Source organism: Procambarus clarkii, chromosome 67 (assembly GCF_040958095.1).
Source record: "Procambarus clarkii isolate CNS0578487 chromosome 67, FALCON_Pclarkii_2.0, whole genome shotgun sequence".
Lineage (NCBI taxonomy): Eukaryota > Metazoa > Arthropoda > Malacostraca > Decapoda > Cambaridae > Procambarus > Procambarus clarkii.
The window spans coordinates 8,876,039-8,893,715 of record NC_091216.1 but is presented as its reverse complement, the minus strand read 5'-3'; the positions used below and the strand labels follow the sequence as shown (position 1 = coordinate 8,893,715).

General features: G+C 47.2%; 2 protein-coding genes across 7 annotated transcripts in view; one reads left to right on the top strand and one right to left on the bottom strand.

Moving 5' to 3' along the window:
* Positions 1-17,633, bottom strand: part of LOC123767771 (glutaminase kidney isoform, mitochondrial) — a 188,314-nt gene extending 170,681 nt beyond the window's left edge. For all 6 annotated transcript variants that reach the window (XR_011223924.1, XM_045757814.2, XM_045757815.2 and 3 more), the window contains exon 1: positions 17,552-17,633. The gene's annotated coding sequence lies outside the window, so the exon portion shown is untranslated. The remainder of the gene's footprint in view (positions 1-17,551) is intronic.
* On the top strand, positions 1,889-3,516 carry LOC138355335 (uncharacterized). The gene is made up of 2 exons (XM_069310214.1): positions 1,889-1,921; positions 2,998-3,516. The coding sequence occupies exons 1-2, from the start codon at positions 1,889-1,891 to the stop codon at positions 3,514-3,516; spliced, it is 552 nt and encodes a 183-aa protein (XP_069166315.1).
* Positions 17,634-17,677: the final 44 nt, after the last annotated feature.

Below are 17,677 nucleotides of genomic sequence, written 5' to 3'. Positions count from 1 at the left end.
TCTCAGGAAGCACCAAGGCTACTCTCAGGAAGCACCAAGACTACTCTCAGGAAGCACCAAGGCTACTCTCAGGAAGCACCAAGACTACTCTCAGGAAGCACCAAGGCTACTCTCAGGAAGCACCAAGGCTACTCTCAGGAAGCACCAAGGCTACTCTCAGGAAGCACCAAGACTACTCTCAGGAAGCACCAAGGCTACTCTCAGGAAGCACCAAGGCTACTCTCAGGAAGCACCAAGGCTACTCTCTGGAAGCAGCAAGGCTACTCTCAGGAAGCGTCAAGGCTACTCTCAGGAAGCACCAAGGCTACTCTCAGGAAGCACCAAGGCTCCTCTCAGGAAGCACCAAGGCTACTCTCAGGAAGCACCAAGGCTACTCTCAGGAAGCACCAAGGCTACTCTCAGGAAGCAGCAGTAGAAGGATATAAGGCATAGCGATGAATTTTCGTTTTGGAAAAACTCATCGTTAAGCTGTACTCTTGTTAGGGTGAATGTGTGCAGTCCCAAGTCATCGCTGCGCTCTACCCGGTTTTAGGGATTATTTAAGGTCTCAGTAGTCCACCTTCTTGGGATATGTTAACAAGAAGTATGTGAAGTAATTAGTAGTGTTTGATGTTAGTTCTTGGGCCAGCATCTTAGCATTTACAGGTGTTGTTTTTTTACTATCAATGTTATTTTCCTTAGATTTAATACCGTTGTATTTCGAACGTAGTAAATGAGATAATGTTAGTTATTGAGTTTCAGCTTGATACAAATTAGATCAAACACAATAAATACAGAGATCTGACAGAGATTAGGTTAAGATATGTATATCCCACAAAACATAAATATACACAAAGAAAAATATTTAGAGGGTAATTTAATGTAAATCTTAAAAACTAAATATTAGAGCCATTTCTTAAAGAACAAATGTGTACTCAACGAAATCTTTACATACAGTATTTATATAAAATGTGAGAGATTATTAAACTTGTGAAAGACTTCATGAACTTTAAGTAAATATGAACAATGTGCTTAAAACACCCATTCTTAGCAAATATCCACTGAAAATGAATAAACACTAACTGAAAATTAATTAAAATAAGTTAGGTAGAGGAGTTTAGGTACGTTTGGTTAGGTAGATTAGGTTATGTAAGGAAAGTTACCCTATGTTAGTTATGTTAGGTTGGTTATGTTGAATAGGTTGGGTTAGGGAATTTACATTAAGATACATCAGGAAGGTAAGATAGGTAACTATTTTTCAGTAGCACAAAGCATAATGTTAGTTAAGAAACGTTAAGAAAGATTCCCTTGACTATTTTCTCACTGCATTAAGAGACGATGCCCTTGATTACGTTTCTGATTGCAAGAAAATTTATTAATGTATAGATGTGTTATGAAGACACCATGACTATTTTTCAGTTGAATGAAGAGTGATTTTAGTTAAGAAACTAAACAAAGATTGTTTTAGTAAACTTGTTACTGCATAAATAATATCCTTAGTTAAGAGCAGTGTCAGTAAGAAATATTAAGTTGATAAAAGAAATTAATTGACAGTTTTACAAGTAAGTTTATAGTTGAGTCAAATTTTGAAAATACCATTTGTAATTAAATAATATAACTTTTGGTAATTACTAAATAAATAAATTGTAAATCATGTTTTTAAGTAAATAAGTAACTAATTTGTTTGAGAAACAGTAATTCTGTTGATAATAAGTAACAATGAACTTGTTACTGTATAAGGATGTAATTGGAACAATTTTACATTTGGTTTAAAGAAATACAGAGAACATGAAAGAACATGAGAACATATAGTAAACTTGCAGAGAACATTAATAACATAAAGAGAACATGCAAAGAACATGAATAACAAAGAAAACATGCGAAGGGTAGGCAAAGTACATGTAACACCATGCCTCGAGTATGTGACGAACATAGTGAACATGTAAGAACATTAAAAGAGCATAGATAATGCGCAAGTATATTATTTAGCATAGAGAAGTTTTGCATGTATAGGTGAGTATTGACAAAATACGGTAAGATTAGCAGTGAGATGCATGGTAATGACTGCTTTCCCAAGAAACGTTGTTCCATGAAACTTCGTCTCATGGAACAGATAGTAACAGACCATTACAGGGATAGATGAAGAACGGGTAAAATGAGAATAACACACTAAATAAGGGAGAGTGAAAACAAATTCAAATACTCGCGGGCAAAGCTGATAAGGGTGGGCATGAGAGGAGAAGGTTTGGGTGCGCAGATGGATCTGGGGAGGGGTGTGAGGAGGGCGCATGGGGGCAGGTTTATGCGTAAGTCGGAGGCAGGTGGATGAGGTAGATAGTGTGAGGTTGTGGGGGGGAGTGAGTAGGGAGGGATGGAGGCGGAGGTAAAGGAGCAGGCGGCAGGGGCGGCGTGCCCAGGAGGGAGTGGAAGTTGGGCGACTGACTGCGCGCGCAAGTGAGGGAGGGAGGCAGTAAGAGCAGGGAAAGGAGAGAGAGAATGGTGCTCGAATGTTGACTTGCTTGCTTGCTTATAATTCATAAATGACATACAAGGAATTATATTTAACGGTCAAAAACTATAAATTACTACAACTTAGAACGAGAGGTAGTGGACATGAGGTGAAACTCGAAAGCATCTCTTTTGTTCTTGCTATGTTTGAAATATGTTCGTTTTCAAGTTCGTGAACATTGAATAGTTAATAACGGAAGTACACTAGCGAACTAAGGCGGAGGACAAGAGCTGAAACTCGGTAACTAACTTTATCTTATTGACTACGTCCGAAATTCAGATGTTTCAAATCTCAGGAAAATAACTTTGATAGTAAATTATCTACACCTATAAATGTTAATAGGCGATTACACGAACTAACATAAAACACCACTAATTACTTCACTTCTTGTTAACATATTCCTCAGAAGGTGGACTTCCCAGACCTTAAATTCACTCTGAAATGGGATACGGCTTAGTGATTACTTTTTCCAAAACAAAAAATCATCGCTAAGCCTTATATCCTGCTAGCGTCACGGCTACCCTCCCAAGCGTCAAGGCTACTCTCCCAAGCATCACGGCTACTCTCCCAAGCGTCAAGGCTACTCTCCCAAGCGTCACGGCTACTCTCCCAAGCGTCAAGGCTACTCTCCCAAGCGTCACGGCTACTCTCCCAAGCGTCAAGGCTACTCTCCCAAGCGTCACGGCTACTCTCCCAAGCGTCACGGCTACTCTCCCAAGCGTCAAGGCTACTCTCCCAAGCGTCAAGGCTACTCTCCCAAGCGTCAAGGCTACTCTCCCAAGCGTCAAGGCTACTCTCCCAAGCGTCAAGGCTACTCTCCCACGCGTCAAGGCTACTCTCCCAAGCGTCACGGCTACTCTCCCAAGCGTCAAGGCTACTCTCCCAAGCGTCAAGGCTACTCTCCCAAGCGTCAAGGCTACTCTCCCAAGCGTCAAGGCTACCCTCCCAAGCGTCAAGCGCCTGTCTCTGCCAGGACCGCTGTCACGGGCCGTCCTGAACTCTCCACGACAACAACACTCCAACTTTAGTAATGGTGACTGATGTTGCCAAGTTGGTTCATATTTGTCGCGGTGATGTGAGGGCTCTGGACGATCATGCGAGTGTGCAGGCGAGCTAATTATAGCCCTCTGCTCATCTTAACACTTGTACTGCTCTATAATTATAGTCCCCGGCTGATTTAGACACTTGTACTGCTCTATAATTATACGCCCCTGCTCATCTTAACACGAACTGCTGCTATATATTTGGTCTAAACTTGTTGTTGTACCTTCTGTTGTACTTTTCTGTAAACCTTTAATTGTTGTGACGTATCACCACACAGAGGCTCAGCCTCAAGACGGGTAAACAAATGCCTTCTTCTAGTTTAGTCTTGTATTACCAAGATTAGGTACACAGCTGCTGCCTTGTCCGGCGTCCGCACCCGGGTACGCCAAGGTCGCCAGGAACCCCCCACCCAGGGTGTGACGCCGGCCACACCCTGCTGGTGGTGGTGTATGGCAGCACACACCACCCAGGGTGTGACGCCGGCCACACCCTGCTGGTGGTGGTGTATGGCAGCACACACCACCCAGGGTGTGACGCCGGCCACACCCTGCTGCTGGTGGTGGTGTATGGCAGCACACACCACCCAGGGTGTGACGCCGGCCACACCCTGCTGCTGCTGGTGGTGTATGGCAGCACACACCACCCAGGGTGTGACGCCGGCCACACCCTGCTGCTGGTGGTGGTGTATGGCAGCACACACCACCCAGGGTGTGACGCCGGCCACACCCTGCTGGTGGGTGGACTCTGGCAACACACAACATACAAGGCTGACGCCACACTCTGCTACAAGTTCAAGTTCAAGATGGAGCAGCTGAGGCTATTTCTACCCTCCGCGCTCCCTGCTGGGTTGGTGTAGCACCTACTGCTCTCATTTACCTCTAATATTAGCTCACAATTTCAGTGCTAATGACGCAGCCCGTCCACCTGAGATTTCTCTCTCTCTGTCCACGTTTCTGTCCTCTCCTGACCTACCAGAGGACCCAAAACAGAAAACAGGACAGTACGTCGCTTTTGCGAGCCGCTCTCATTTTCTAGTACGACGAATTTTGGCCTTATGTAACGCATACGAGTGAAAAGCAACGTTTTTTGTAGGAGGACAGGTTAGATGACCAGGACAAATACTGCATTGAGCGTTAATACTGAGCGCTGACACTGAGTGCTAACATTGAGCTCTGACATTGAACACTGACAATGGGCACTGACACTGACACCGAACGCTCACATTTAGCGCTAACACGTCTGAACGATGACCACTCACACTGAGCACTAACACTGAACGGTCGCACTGAACGGAACGGTTACAGTGAACGCTCACATTGAGGACTGACACTGAACACTGAGCGCTGACACTGAGCTCTGACAGGCCCCCACGAGGATCCCGACGCGAGGCTTCAGTTGAAAGCGCCCGGGTGCATGGGGGGAGCTGTGTGACACCCCAGTTAGGCTTCAGTGGAAGCCTCGGCATCCTCGTAGGGGCAGCAGCACTCCAGGTTGCAACTCTTTTTACCATGTCGCGGTACAGTTGACTAGAGCGCGTCTGGGAACACCCAGCGCATAGGTTCGAACCCTCACCAAGGCCCTTGTGGATTTGTTCATTTGATATATCACGTTATAGTAATATCTGTGAGAATTGGGTAAGATATTGTGGGTCATGTGTAGTTGGCCGCACCTTTCATGGCTGACTGGCCAGGTTCACGACGGCCGCTCGACACCTGTTTAATGCTTTGTCGCTTTATGGACGCGCAACTGTCTTTGTGGTGCTGTGGGGGTTATGTCTGCGTCACTGTGTTCTGTGTTATGTCTGCGTCACTGTGTTCTGTGTGTTATGTCTGCGTCACTGTGTTCTGTGTTATGTCTGCGTCACTGTGTTCTATGTTATGTCTGCGTCACTGTGTTCTGTGTTATGTCTGCGTCACTGTGTTCTGTGTGTTATGTCTGCGTCACTGTGTTCTGTGTGTTATGTCTGCGTCACTGTGTTCTGTGTTATGTCTGCGACACTGTTCTGTGTAATGTCTGCGTCACTGTGTTGTGTGTTATGTCTGCGTCACTGTGTTCTGTGTTATGTCTGCGACACTGTGTTCTATGTTATGTCTGCGTCACTGTGTTCTGTGTTATGTCTGCGACACTGTTCTGTGTAATGTCTGCGTCACTGTGTTGTGTGTTATGTCTGCGTCACTGTGTTCTGTGTTATGTCTGCATCACTGTGTTCTATGTTATGTCTGCGTCACTGTGTTCTGTGTTATGTCTGCATCATTGTGTTCTATGTTATGTCTGCGTCACTGTGTTCTGTGTTATGTCTGCGTCACTGTGTTCTATGTTATGTCTGCGTCACTGTGTTCTGTTATGTCTGCGTCACTGTGTTCTGTGTTATGTCTGCATCACTGTGTTCTGTGTTATGTCTGCGTCACTGTGTTCTGTGTTATGTCTGCGTCACTGTGTTCTGTGTTATGTCTGCATCACTGTGTTCTGTGTTCTGTGTTCTGTGTTGTGTCTGCATCACTGTGTTCTGTGTTATGTCTGCATCACTGTGTTCTGTGTTATGTCTGCGTCACTGTGTTCTGTGTTATGTCTGCGTCACTGTGTTCTGTGTTATGTCTGCATCACTGTGTTCTGTGTTCTGTGTTATGTCTGCATCACTGTGTTCTGTGTTCTGTGTTATGTCTGCATCACTGTGTTCTGTGTTCTGTGTTCTGTGTTCTGTGTTCTGTGTTGTGTCTGCGTCACTGTGTTCTGTGTTGTGTCTGCGTCATTGTGTTCTGTGTTGTGTCTGCGTCACTGTGTTCTGTGTTATGTCTGCGTCACTGTGTTCTGTGTTATGTCTGCGTCACTGTGTTCTGTGTTATGTCTGCGTCACTGTGTTCTGTGTTATGTCTGCGTCACTGTGTTCTGTGTTGTGTCTGCGTCATTGTGTTCTGTGTTGTGTCTGCGTCACTGTGTTCTGTGTTGTGTCTGCGTCACTGTGTTCTGTGTTATGTCTCCGTCACTGTGTTCTGTGTTGTGTCTGCGTCATTGTGTTCTGTGTTATGTCTGCGTCACTGTGTTCTGCGTTATGTCTGCGTCACTGTGTTCTGTGTTATGTCTGCGTCACTGTGTTCTGTGTTGTGTCTGCGTCATTGTGTTCTGTGTTATGTCTGCGTCACTGTGTTCTGTGTTGTGTCTGCGTCACTGTGTTCTGTGTTATGTCTGCGTCACTGTGTTCTGTATGTTATGTCTGCGTCACTGTGTTCTGTGTTATGTCTGCGTCACTGTGTTCTGTGTTATGTCTGCGACACTGTGTTCTGTCTGCGACACTGTGTTCTGTGTTATGTCTGCGACACTGTGTTCTGTGTTATGTCTGCGACACTGTGTTCTGTGTTATGTCTGCGACACTGTGTTCTGTGTTATGTCTGCGACACTGTGTTCTGTGTTATGTCTGCGACACTGTGTTCTGTGTTATGTCTGCGACACTGTGTTCTGTGTTATGTCTGCGACACTGTGTTCTGTGTTATGCCTACGTCACTATGTTCTGTATGTTATATTTGCGTCACCGTGTTCTGTGAGTTACAACTGCGTCACCGTGTTCTGTGAGTTATAACTGTGTCACCGTGTTCTGTGAGTTATAACTGCGTCACCGTGTTCTGTGAGTTATAACTGCGTCACCGTGTTCTGTGAGTTATAACTGTGTCACCGTGTTCTGTGAGTTATAACTGTGTCACCGTGTTCTGTGAGTTATAACTGTGTCACCGTGTTCTGTGAGTTATAACTGTGTCACCGTGTTGTGAGTTATAACTGTGTCACCGTGTTCTGTGAGTTATAACTGCGTCACCGTGTTCTGTGAGTTATAACTGTGTCACCGTGTTCTGTGAGTTATAACTGCGTCACCGTGTTCTGTGAGTTATAACTGCGTCACCGTGTTCTGTGAGTTATAACTGCGTCACCGTGTTGTGAGTTATAACTGCGACACCGTGTTCTGTGAGTTATAACTGCGTCACCGTGTTGTGAGTTATAACTGCGACACCGTGTTCTGTGAGTTATAACTGTGTCACCGTGTTCTGTGAGTTATAACTGCGTCACCGTGTTCTGTGAGTTATAACTGCGTCACCGTGTTGTGAGTTATAACTGCGACACCGTGTTCTGTGAGTTATAACTGTGTCACCGTGTTCTGTGAGTTATAACTGCGTCACCGTGTTGTGAGTTATAACTGCGTCACCGTGTTCTGTGAGTTATAACTGCGTCACCGTGTTCTGTGAGTTATAACTGCGTCACCGTGTTCTGTGAGTTATAACTGCGTCACCGTGTTAAATATGTTTACCCCCAGGTTCCTCATTTATCCGTTCTTATTCTATGTAAAATTGACGTAAGTTAACGTAATGTATCCCATGTAACTTCCCACAGTATTGTGTGTGTTGCCTCAAGACCAACACTGTACGGTGTGTGTTGCCTCAAGACCAACACTGTACTGTGTGTGTTGCCTCAAGACCAACACTGTACTGTGTGTGTTGCCTCAAGACCAACACTGTACGGTGTGTGTTGCCTCAAGACCAACACTGTACGGTGTGTGTTGCCTCAAGACCAACACTGTACGGTGTGTGTTGCCTCAAGACCAACACTGTACGGTGTGTGTTGCCTCAAGACCAACACTGTACTGTGTGTGTTGCCTCAAGACCAACACTGTACTGTGTGTGTTGCCTCAAGACCAACACTGTACTGTGTGTGTTGCCTCAAGACCAACACTGTACGGTGTGTGTTGCCTCAAGACCAACACTGTACGGTGTGTGTTGCCTCAAGACCAACACTGTACGGTGTGTGTTGCCTCAAGACCAACACTGTACTGTGTGTGTTGCCTCAAGACCAACACTGTACTGTGTGTGTGTTGCCTCAAGACCAACACTGTACTGTGTGTGTGTTACACTGGGTTACTACTGGTGGGTGTACACTGGGTTACTACTGGTGGGTGTACACTGGGTTACTACTGGTGGGTGTACACTGGGTTACTACTGGTGGGTGTACACTGGGTTACTACTGGTGGGTGTACACTGGGTTACTACTGGTGGGTGTATACTGGGTTACTACTGGTGGGTGTACACTGGGTTACTACTGGTGGGTGTACACTGGGTTACTACTGGTGGGTGTACACTGGGTTACTACTGGTGGGTGTACACTGGGTTACTACTGGTGGGTGTACACTGGGTTACTACTGGTGGGTGTATACTGGGTTACTACTGGTGGGTGTATACTGGGTTACTACTGGTGGGTGTACACTGGGTTACTACTGGTGGGTGTACACTGGGTTACTACTGGTGGGTGTATACTGGGTTACTACTGGTGGGTGTATACTGGGTTACTACTGGTGGGTGTATACTGGGTTACTACTGGTGGGTGTATACTGGGTTACTACTGGTGGGTGTATACTGGGTTACTACTGGTGGGTGTACACTGGGTTACTACTGGTGGGTGTACACTGGGTTACTTCTGGTGGGTGTACACTGGGTTACTTCTGGTGGGTTCAGACCTGCGCGAATGTTGTGCGCGTGGATCCCTCGGGACAAATATAGAAGCATTTTATGAGAACTCTGAACTTTTATACCTGTCTAAAGCTATAGTTCATTGATGGCAATGTAACGTTTATTACGTAAATAGTCGAAGATCCGTCTCAGAAGAAGAAGCAGTTTCCGTGGTGTTGTGGTAAGACACTCGCCTGGCGTTCCGCGAGCGCTATGTCATGGGTTCGTATCCTGGCCGGGGAGGATTTACTGGGCGCAATTCCTTAACTGTAGCCTCTGTTTAACGCAACAGTAAAACGTGTACTTGGATGAAAAAACCATTCTTCGCGGCGGGGATCGTATTCCAGGGACCTGCCCGAAACGCTACGCGTACTAGTGGCTGTACAAGAATGTAACAACTCTTGTATATATCTCAAAAAAAAAAAAAAATGAGGGCTTACATCTTCCCCAAGTGTGGCTACCAGAGCCAGTACATCCCCACAACATCGTAACATTCTGCACGGTGCACAACAACGTAACATTGTGCACGGTGCACAACATCGTAACATTCTGCACGGTGCACAACAACGTAACATTGTGCACGGTGCACAACATCGTAACATTGTGCACGGTGCAACACACACAATGTTTTGAGCGCCCTGGAGATGCTCAACAGTAAAGGACAGAACGTAAAATGTCCCTAAGGAATGATTGCGACAAAAACAGCCCAAAACAATGACACTCGTGCGGGCTCCATCTCTGTTTGTTTACATTAACAACGAGTGTGCTACCCCAACCATGCTCTCAGTAAAGTACAAAACTATTTAAGACCAAGAAATTTGAATAATTTAAACAAGACATAAAATAGCTCTGATGCCTAATGAGATAATATATATATATATATATATATATATATATATATATATATATATATATATATATATATATATATATATATATATATGTATATATATACATATATATATATATATTCTCACTGAACACTAATATTATCTTCTCGTACCACCCTCATTCATATATACATATATATATATATATATATATATATATATATATATATATATATATATATATATATATATATATATATATATATATATATATATATATATATATATATATATATATATGCGGAAAATCTACAGAGAAATATGAAATGAGGTGAACGTTTCGGCTTGTTAAAGCCTTTGTCAACACCAGACTGACTTGCTGACTGAATTGCTGAAACCAATCCAGCTAGGATTTGGAATCCCCCAAGGCTGTGAAGCGGCTGCCCATGCAGCACGAGCATACATCACCAACATTTCTGATGAAAAGGCCCTGCTCAAACTGGACTTTAAGAATGCCTTCAACATGGTCAGAAGAGATGCAGTACTTTGTGCCGTACATCACCCTTTCCGGCCCCTCTACCCGTTCATACTATCGTGCTACAGTGGTGAGTCAAAACTGCACTTTGGTGAACATGAAATCAGATAATGTGAAGGTGTTCAGCAAGGTGATCCTCTTGCTCCCCTTCTTTTCTGCTTAGTCTTAAAAGAAATCACCGAAAGCTTGTCCAGCGAGTTCAACATCTGGTTTTTGGATGATGGCACTATAGCTGGCACCGTAGACCATCTCTTGGCAGATATCAGGAAAATAAGGGAGCAAGAAGTAAGCCTGGGTCTTGTCCTGAACCCTTCCAAGTGTGAAGTAGTCTCTTCCAACCTAGACATCGTAGCTAGAATAAGGTCTGCCTTGCCTGGAGCCCATGTCATTAGGGCCGAGAACAGCACCCTCCTTGGAGCTCCCCCTCGGGTCTAACGCCATTGAGGAGATCCTTGACAAGAAAATCGCAGACCTTAGGAGGATGGAAGACAGAATAGGTGACATCGATGCCCACGATGCTTTTTATCTCCTCACCAAATGCCTATCCCTACCGAGGCTAACCTACTTTCTGAGGTGCGCCCCATCTTACGACAGCCGAAAGCTTGAAGAGTATGACCTCTTACTGAAGACCATGCTGGAAAAAGTTGTTAACCTCTCCCTCAACGAATGCCAGTGGAAACAAGCCACTCTTCCTGTCAGGCTCGGTGGCTTGGGTGTCCACACTTCCGCCCAAATTGCTGTCCCAGCCTTCCTGTCTTCCTACTCAGCATCAGATGACCTGGTCAAGGAAATTCTACCTGACACCCTGAGTGATGTAGCGGGGATACAGGACCCCCACTACACGGAATGAGACACGAAATGGGGTGCCATGGCAGACCCAGTACTCAGACCAGCCATGCCGAAAGCCAAGAAACAATCCAGCTGGGACAGCCCCATTGTAGACAAAGAAGCCACAGCTTTGCTGGAGGCAGCAACAACCCCCAGTGATCGACCACGCCTCACAGCGGTGCAGGCTTCCCATGCAGGGGACTTCCTTTCGGCAGTCCCTATGTCTGCGACAGGCACACGTCTTGATCTGCGGGAGCTCCGTATTGCAGTCACTCTCCGTCTTGCTGCCCCTATCCACACTGTTCATAGGTGTATTTGCGGCGAGGCAGATGCTGACGAATATGGATTGCATGGCCTGCACTGTGGAAAATCTGGTGGTTGGCACACTAGACACGACGAAGTCAATGACATCATTAAAAGAAGCCTTGCCTCTGCTCAGTGTCCAGCGGAGAGAGAGCCCCGCAACCTACTGAACTGTGACTCTGTTAGCTTTGCCGACCGACCAGACGGAATCACACTGCGACCGTGGAAGGGTGGCAGTGTGGACTATACTTGTGTATCCACCCTGGCAACCACATACATCAACCTCTCTGCCGGCACAGCAGGAGCCGCGGCGACACGCAGAGAAAGAGACAAGTCAGCCAAGTACAGGCAATTAGATCATCGGTACAACTTCGTTCCAATAGGGTCTGAGACCCCTAGGCCCATGGGGAGAGAGTGCAAGAAGGTTTCTTAAGGATCTTGGTTCCAAGCTCATTGACACCACAAGAGACCCTAGAGCAGCAAGTTTTCTCTTTCAGCGCCTCAGTGTCGCGATCCAGAGGGGGAATGCATCCTCGATTCCTGCCCGGCGTCGGAGGAGTTCGAGGAAATCTACAGCCTCTAGGAAGCGAACTTTTTTCTGTGTCCTCTTAATGTTATTTTTTTGTATAAAATAAAATATGTAACTGTATAACCTTGCATAATGAAGTGTACACCATAGAAAAGGGGGGTGGTAGGAGAAGCGAACACTCTTACGTATTCAGAGTTGAATGGCAAGTTTTTCCCTGAATGCTCTGTGTTCCCTTCTCTGATGCTGAGGGTCCCTATAATTGCACCAGAGATGGTATCCCCTATATATATATATATATATATATATATATATATATATATATATATATATATATATATATATATATATATATATATATATATATATATATATATATATATATATATATATATGTCGTACCTAGTAGCCAGAACGCACTTCTCAGCCTACTATGCAAGGCCCGATTTGCCTAATAAGCCAAGTTTTCCTGAATTAATATATTTTCTCTATTTGTTTTCTTATGAACTGATAAAGCTACCCATTTCATTATGTATGAGGTCAATTTTTTTTTATTGGAGTTAAAATTAACGTAGATATATAACCGAACCTAACCAACCCTACCTAACCTAACCTAACTTATCTTTATATTTTAGGTTAGGTTAGGTAGCCGAAAAAGTTAGGTTAGGTTAGGTTAGGTAGGTTAGGTAGTCGAAAAACAATTAATTCATGAAAACTTGGCTTATTAGGCAAATTGGGCCTTGCATAGTAGGCTGAGAAGTGCGTTCTGGCTACTAGGTACGGCATATATATATATATATATATATATATATATATATATATATATATATATATATATATATATATATATATATATATATATATATATACACATAGACCACATATTAATGATCTAAGTCAGGCACACTCTCATACAACAAATATTATCTAATAATGTTTTTATTTTCATAACTAGTAGTAAATATATTTTCCTTGAGAGCTATTTAACATGGACTAGTAGTTTGCATAAACATTTTACTTCACTGTAATACTTTCCTTCTAAGAAATTAATGTATAACTCCACTGTAGAGCATACGATCATGTCAACACCGGAAACTACCCTCAGACTATACAGACACAGGAACGATCTGTGTCAGAACTCAGTGTCAGAGCAGTTAACAGGTGGAATGCATTAGGCAGTGATGTGGTGGAGGCAGACTCCATACACAGTTTCAAATGTAGATATGATAGAGCCCGGTAGGCTCAGGAATCTGTACACCAGTTAATTGACAGTTGAGAGGCGGGACCAAAGAGCCAAAGCTCAACCCCCGCAAGCACAAATAGGTGAGTAGAAATAGATGAGTACACACACACACACATACACACTTTGCATTAGGCAGTGATGTGGTGGAGGCTGACTCCATACACAGTTTCAAATGTAGATATGATAGAGCCCAGTAGGTTCAGGAATCTGTACACCTGTTGAGAGCCAACTTGTCCAATAACAGATGTGTGTTATGAAGCTGTACACTAGTCCTGTGAGGCGCCCCCCCCCCCAGCAGGTGTGTGTTATGAAAGGCGGGACCAAAGAGCCAGAGCCAAACCCCCACAAGCACAACTACGCGAGTGCCACGCCTGCCAGGAGTCCCTCCAATATTAGCACAAAAACCCCAATATGTTCAGAGGGGCTTTTAGAAAGAGATATATTGATGTGTTATAATATTACCTTGTCGAGACCATCAGCGGTAACAAGGCTGACAATATCAGCCCTGTGCGCATGTGCGAGCGCTCCAGTGTTGCAGGAGCGCCCAGCCACGTGTTCACAAACACATGGACACGTGTTCTGCGCACGTGTTACACATGTCATAATGTCACTTCAGAGACAATCTACTAACAGTAACGCTGAGAAAATCAATGATATTAGTCATTTATCGGGAACCTGAGGTGTGAGGCGGCCCCAGACAAGGGTACCAATATAGCTGAGGTGTGAGGCGGCCCCAGACAAGGGTACCAATATAGCTGAGGTGTGAGGCGGCCCCAGACAAGGGTACCAATATAGCTGAGGTGTGAGGCGGCCCCAGACAAGGGTACCAATATAGCTGAGGTGTGAGGCGGCCCAAGACAAGGGTACCAATATAGCTGAGGTGTGAGGCGGCCCAAGACAAGGGTACCAATATAGCTGAGGTGTGAGGCGGCCCCAGACAAGGGTACCAATATAGCTGAGGTGTGAGGCGGCCCTAGACAAGGGTACCAATATAGCTGAGGTGTGAGGCGGCCCCAGACAAGGGTACCAATATAGCTGAAGTGTGAGGCGGCCCCAGACAAGGGTACCAATATAGCTGAAGTGTGAGGCGGCCCCAGACAAGGGTACCAATATAGCTGAGGTGTGAGGCGGCCCCAGACAAGGGTACCAATATAGCTGAAGTGTGAGGCGGCCCCAGACAAGGGTACCAATATAGCTGAGGTCTGAGGCGGCCCCAGACAAGGGTACCAATATAGCTGAAGTGTGAGGCGGCCCCAGACAAGGGTACCAATATAGCTGAGGTGTGAGGCGGCCCCAGACAAGGGTACCAATATAGCTGAAGTGTGAGGCGGCCCCAGACAAGGGTACCAATATAGCTGAAGTGTGAGGCGGCCCCAGACAAGGGTACCAATATAGCTGAGGTGTGAGGCGGCCCCAGACAAGGGTACCAATATAGCTGAAGTGTGAGGCGGCCCCAGACAAGGGTACCAATATAGCTGAGGTGTGAGGCGGCCCCAGACAAGGGTACCAATATAGCTGAGGTGTGAGGCGGCCCCAGACAAGGGTACCAATATAGCTGAAGTGTGAGGCGGCCCCAGACAAGGGTACCAATATAGCTGAGGTGTGAGGCGGCCCCAGACAAGGGTACCAATATAGCTGAAGTGTTATGAACCTGTACACCAGTCTTGCGAGACCCCTCTCCCCCAGGTGTGTGTTATGAGGAGAGGCAGCCTAGTGTGGTGCTTCAGAGGGCGAGGCGAGGCAGCCTAGTGTGGTGCTTCAGAGGGCGAGGCGAGGCAGCCTAGTGTGGTGCTTCAGAGGGCGAGGAGAGGCAGCCTAGTGTGGTGCTTCAGAGGGCGAGGAGAGGCAGCCTAGTGTGGTGCTTCAGAGAGCGAGGAGAGGCAGCCTAGTGTGGTGCTTCAGAGGACGAGGAGAGGCAGCCTAGTGTGGTGCTTCAGAGGGCGAGGAGAGGCAGCCTAGTGTGGTGCTTCAGAGAGCGAGGAGAGGCAGCCTAGTGTGGTGCTTCAGAGGGCGAGGAGAGGCAGCCTAGTGTGGTGCTTCAGAGGGCGAGGAGAGGCAGCCTAGTGTGGTGCTTCAGAGGGCGAGGAGAGGCAGCCTAGTGTGGTGCTTCAGAGGGCGAGGAGAGGCAGCCTAGTGTGGTGCTTCAGAGGGCGAGGAGAGGCAGCCTAGTGTGGTGCTTCAGAGGGCGAGGAGAGGCAGCCTAGTGTGGTGCTTCAGAGGGCGAGGAGAGGCAGCCTAGTGTGGTGCTTCAGAGGGCGAGGAGAGGCAGCCTAGTGTGGTGCTTCAGAGGGCGAGGAGAGGCAGTCTAGTGTGGTGCTTCAGAGGGCGAGGAGAGGCAGCCTAGTGTGGTGCTTCAGAGGGCGAGGAGAGGCAGCCTAGTGTGGTGCTTCAGAGGGCGAGGAGAGGCAGCCTAGTGTGGTGCTTCAGAGGGCGAGGAGAGGCAGCCTAGTGTGGTGCTTCAGAGGGCGAGGAGAGGCAGCCTAGTGTGGTGCTTCAGAGGGCGAGGAGAGGCAGCCTAGTGTGGTGCTTCAGAGGGCGAGGAGAGGCAGCCTAGTGTGGTGCTTCAGAGGGCGAGGAGAGGCAGCCTAGTGTGGTGCTTCAGAGGGCGAGGAGAGGCAGCCTAGTGTGGTGCTTCAGAGGGCGAGGAGAGGCAGCCTAGTGTGGTGCTTCAGAGGGCGAGGAGAGGCAGCCTAGTGTGGTGCTTCAGAGGGCGAGGAGAGGCAGCCTAGTGTGGTGCTTCAGAGGGCGAGGAGAGGCAGCCTAGTGTGGTGCTTCAGAGGGCGAGGAGAGGCAGCCTAGTGTGGTGCTTCAGAGGGCGAGGAGAGGCAGCCTAGTGTGGTGCTTCAGAGGGCGAGGAGAGGCAGCCTAGTGTGGTGCTTCAGAGGGCGAGGAGAGGCAGCCTAGTGTGGTGCTTCAGAGGGCGAGGAGAGGCAGCCTAGTGTGGTGCTTCAGAGGGCGAGGAGAGGCAGCCTAGTGTGGTGCTTCAGAGGGCGAGGAGAGGCAGCCTAGTGTGGTGCTTCAGAGGGCGAGGAGAGGCAGCCTAGTGTGGTGCTTCAGAGGGCGAGGAGAGGCAGCCTAGTGTGGTGCTTCAGAGGGCGAGGAGAGGCAGCCTAGTGTGGTGCTTCAGAGGGCGAGGAGAGGCAGCCTAGTGTGGTGCTTCAGAGGGCGAGGAGAGGCAGCCTAGTGTGGTGCTTCAGAGGGCGAGGAGAGGCAGCCTAGTGTGGTACTTCAGAGGGCGAGGAGAGGCAGCCTAGTGTGATGCTTCAGAGGGCGAGGAGAGGCAGCCTAGTGTGGTGCTTCAGAGGGCGAGGAGAGGCAGCCTAGTGTGGTGCTTCAGAGGGCGAGGAGAGGCAGCCTAGTGTGATGCTTCAGAGGGCGAGGAGAGGCAGCCTAGTGTGGTGCTTCAGAGGGCGAGGAGAGGCAGCCTAGTGTGGTGCTTCAGAGGGCGAGGAGAGGCAGCCTAGTGTGGTGCTTCAGAGGGCGAGGAGAGGCAGCCTAGTGCTAATATGGTGTTATTACCCCAGTGAGAGGTTCCTCTCGCATGAAAATGTAAAGGAAAATAACTCAACTGCTCGTCAGACAATGAACGCGGTTATGTAACCAGCAGTTCGCGCTCAAGTTCATATTAATATCTAAAATTGTAAAAAAAAAAGATTGTAATTTTATCCATAAATTGGCAATAAAAATGCAATATATTATTGCAGCAAATGATGTCATAAATGTATTTGAAATGCTAAACTATCGTTAAAGAAGGTAACGTTACGTCACACAAGTGAGTTTACATGGTAACGTTACGTCACACAGGTGAGCTTACATGGTAACGTTACGTCACACATGCTATCGTTAAAGAAGTTTCTGGAGGATGAAACTGAATTGTTATATCTGGCGTGAGTGTACAAGCACTGTAGAGAGGCCGGCATGTACAGTCCGTGAGCACCTGCTCCAGACGCTGGTGTCAGCCCTGGAGGACCACTAACTAGGACTGGCTGACACAAGCCATCTAGTGTTCACCCATCTGACAGGTGAACAACGTGTTCTCATCCACAACCACTTTGGCGTTGGACGGTAGAGCGATGGCCTCGCTTCATACTGATCCGAGTTCAATCCCCGACCGTCCAAGTTGTTGGCCACCATTCCTTTCCCCCCGTCCCATCCCAAATCCTTATCCTGACCCCTTCCCAGTGCTATATAGTGGTAATGGCTTGGACCGTTTTCCCGTGATAATTCCCTCCGTCAGCCATGCCCGCAGGACTGTAGCAGGGAGAACTGACCTGGTGGAGGCGATGAAGGCTGACCTGGGAGCCTGAAGCACCAACTGTGTCACACTGTATACTAACTTGCCCTCACCTCCTGAGTGGGCACCACGCCAGCCACACTCACACGCCCTCGCTACCGTC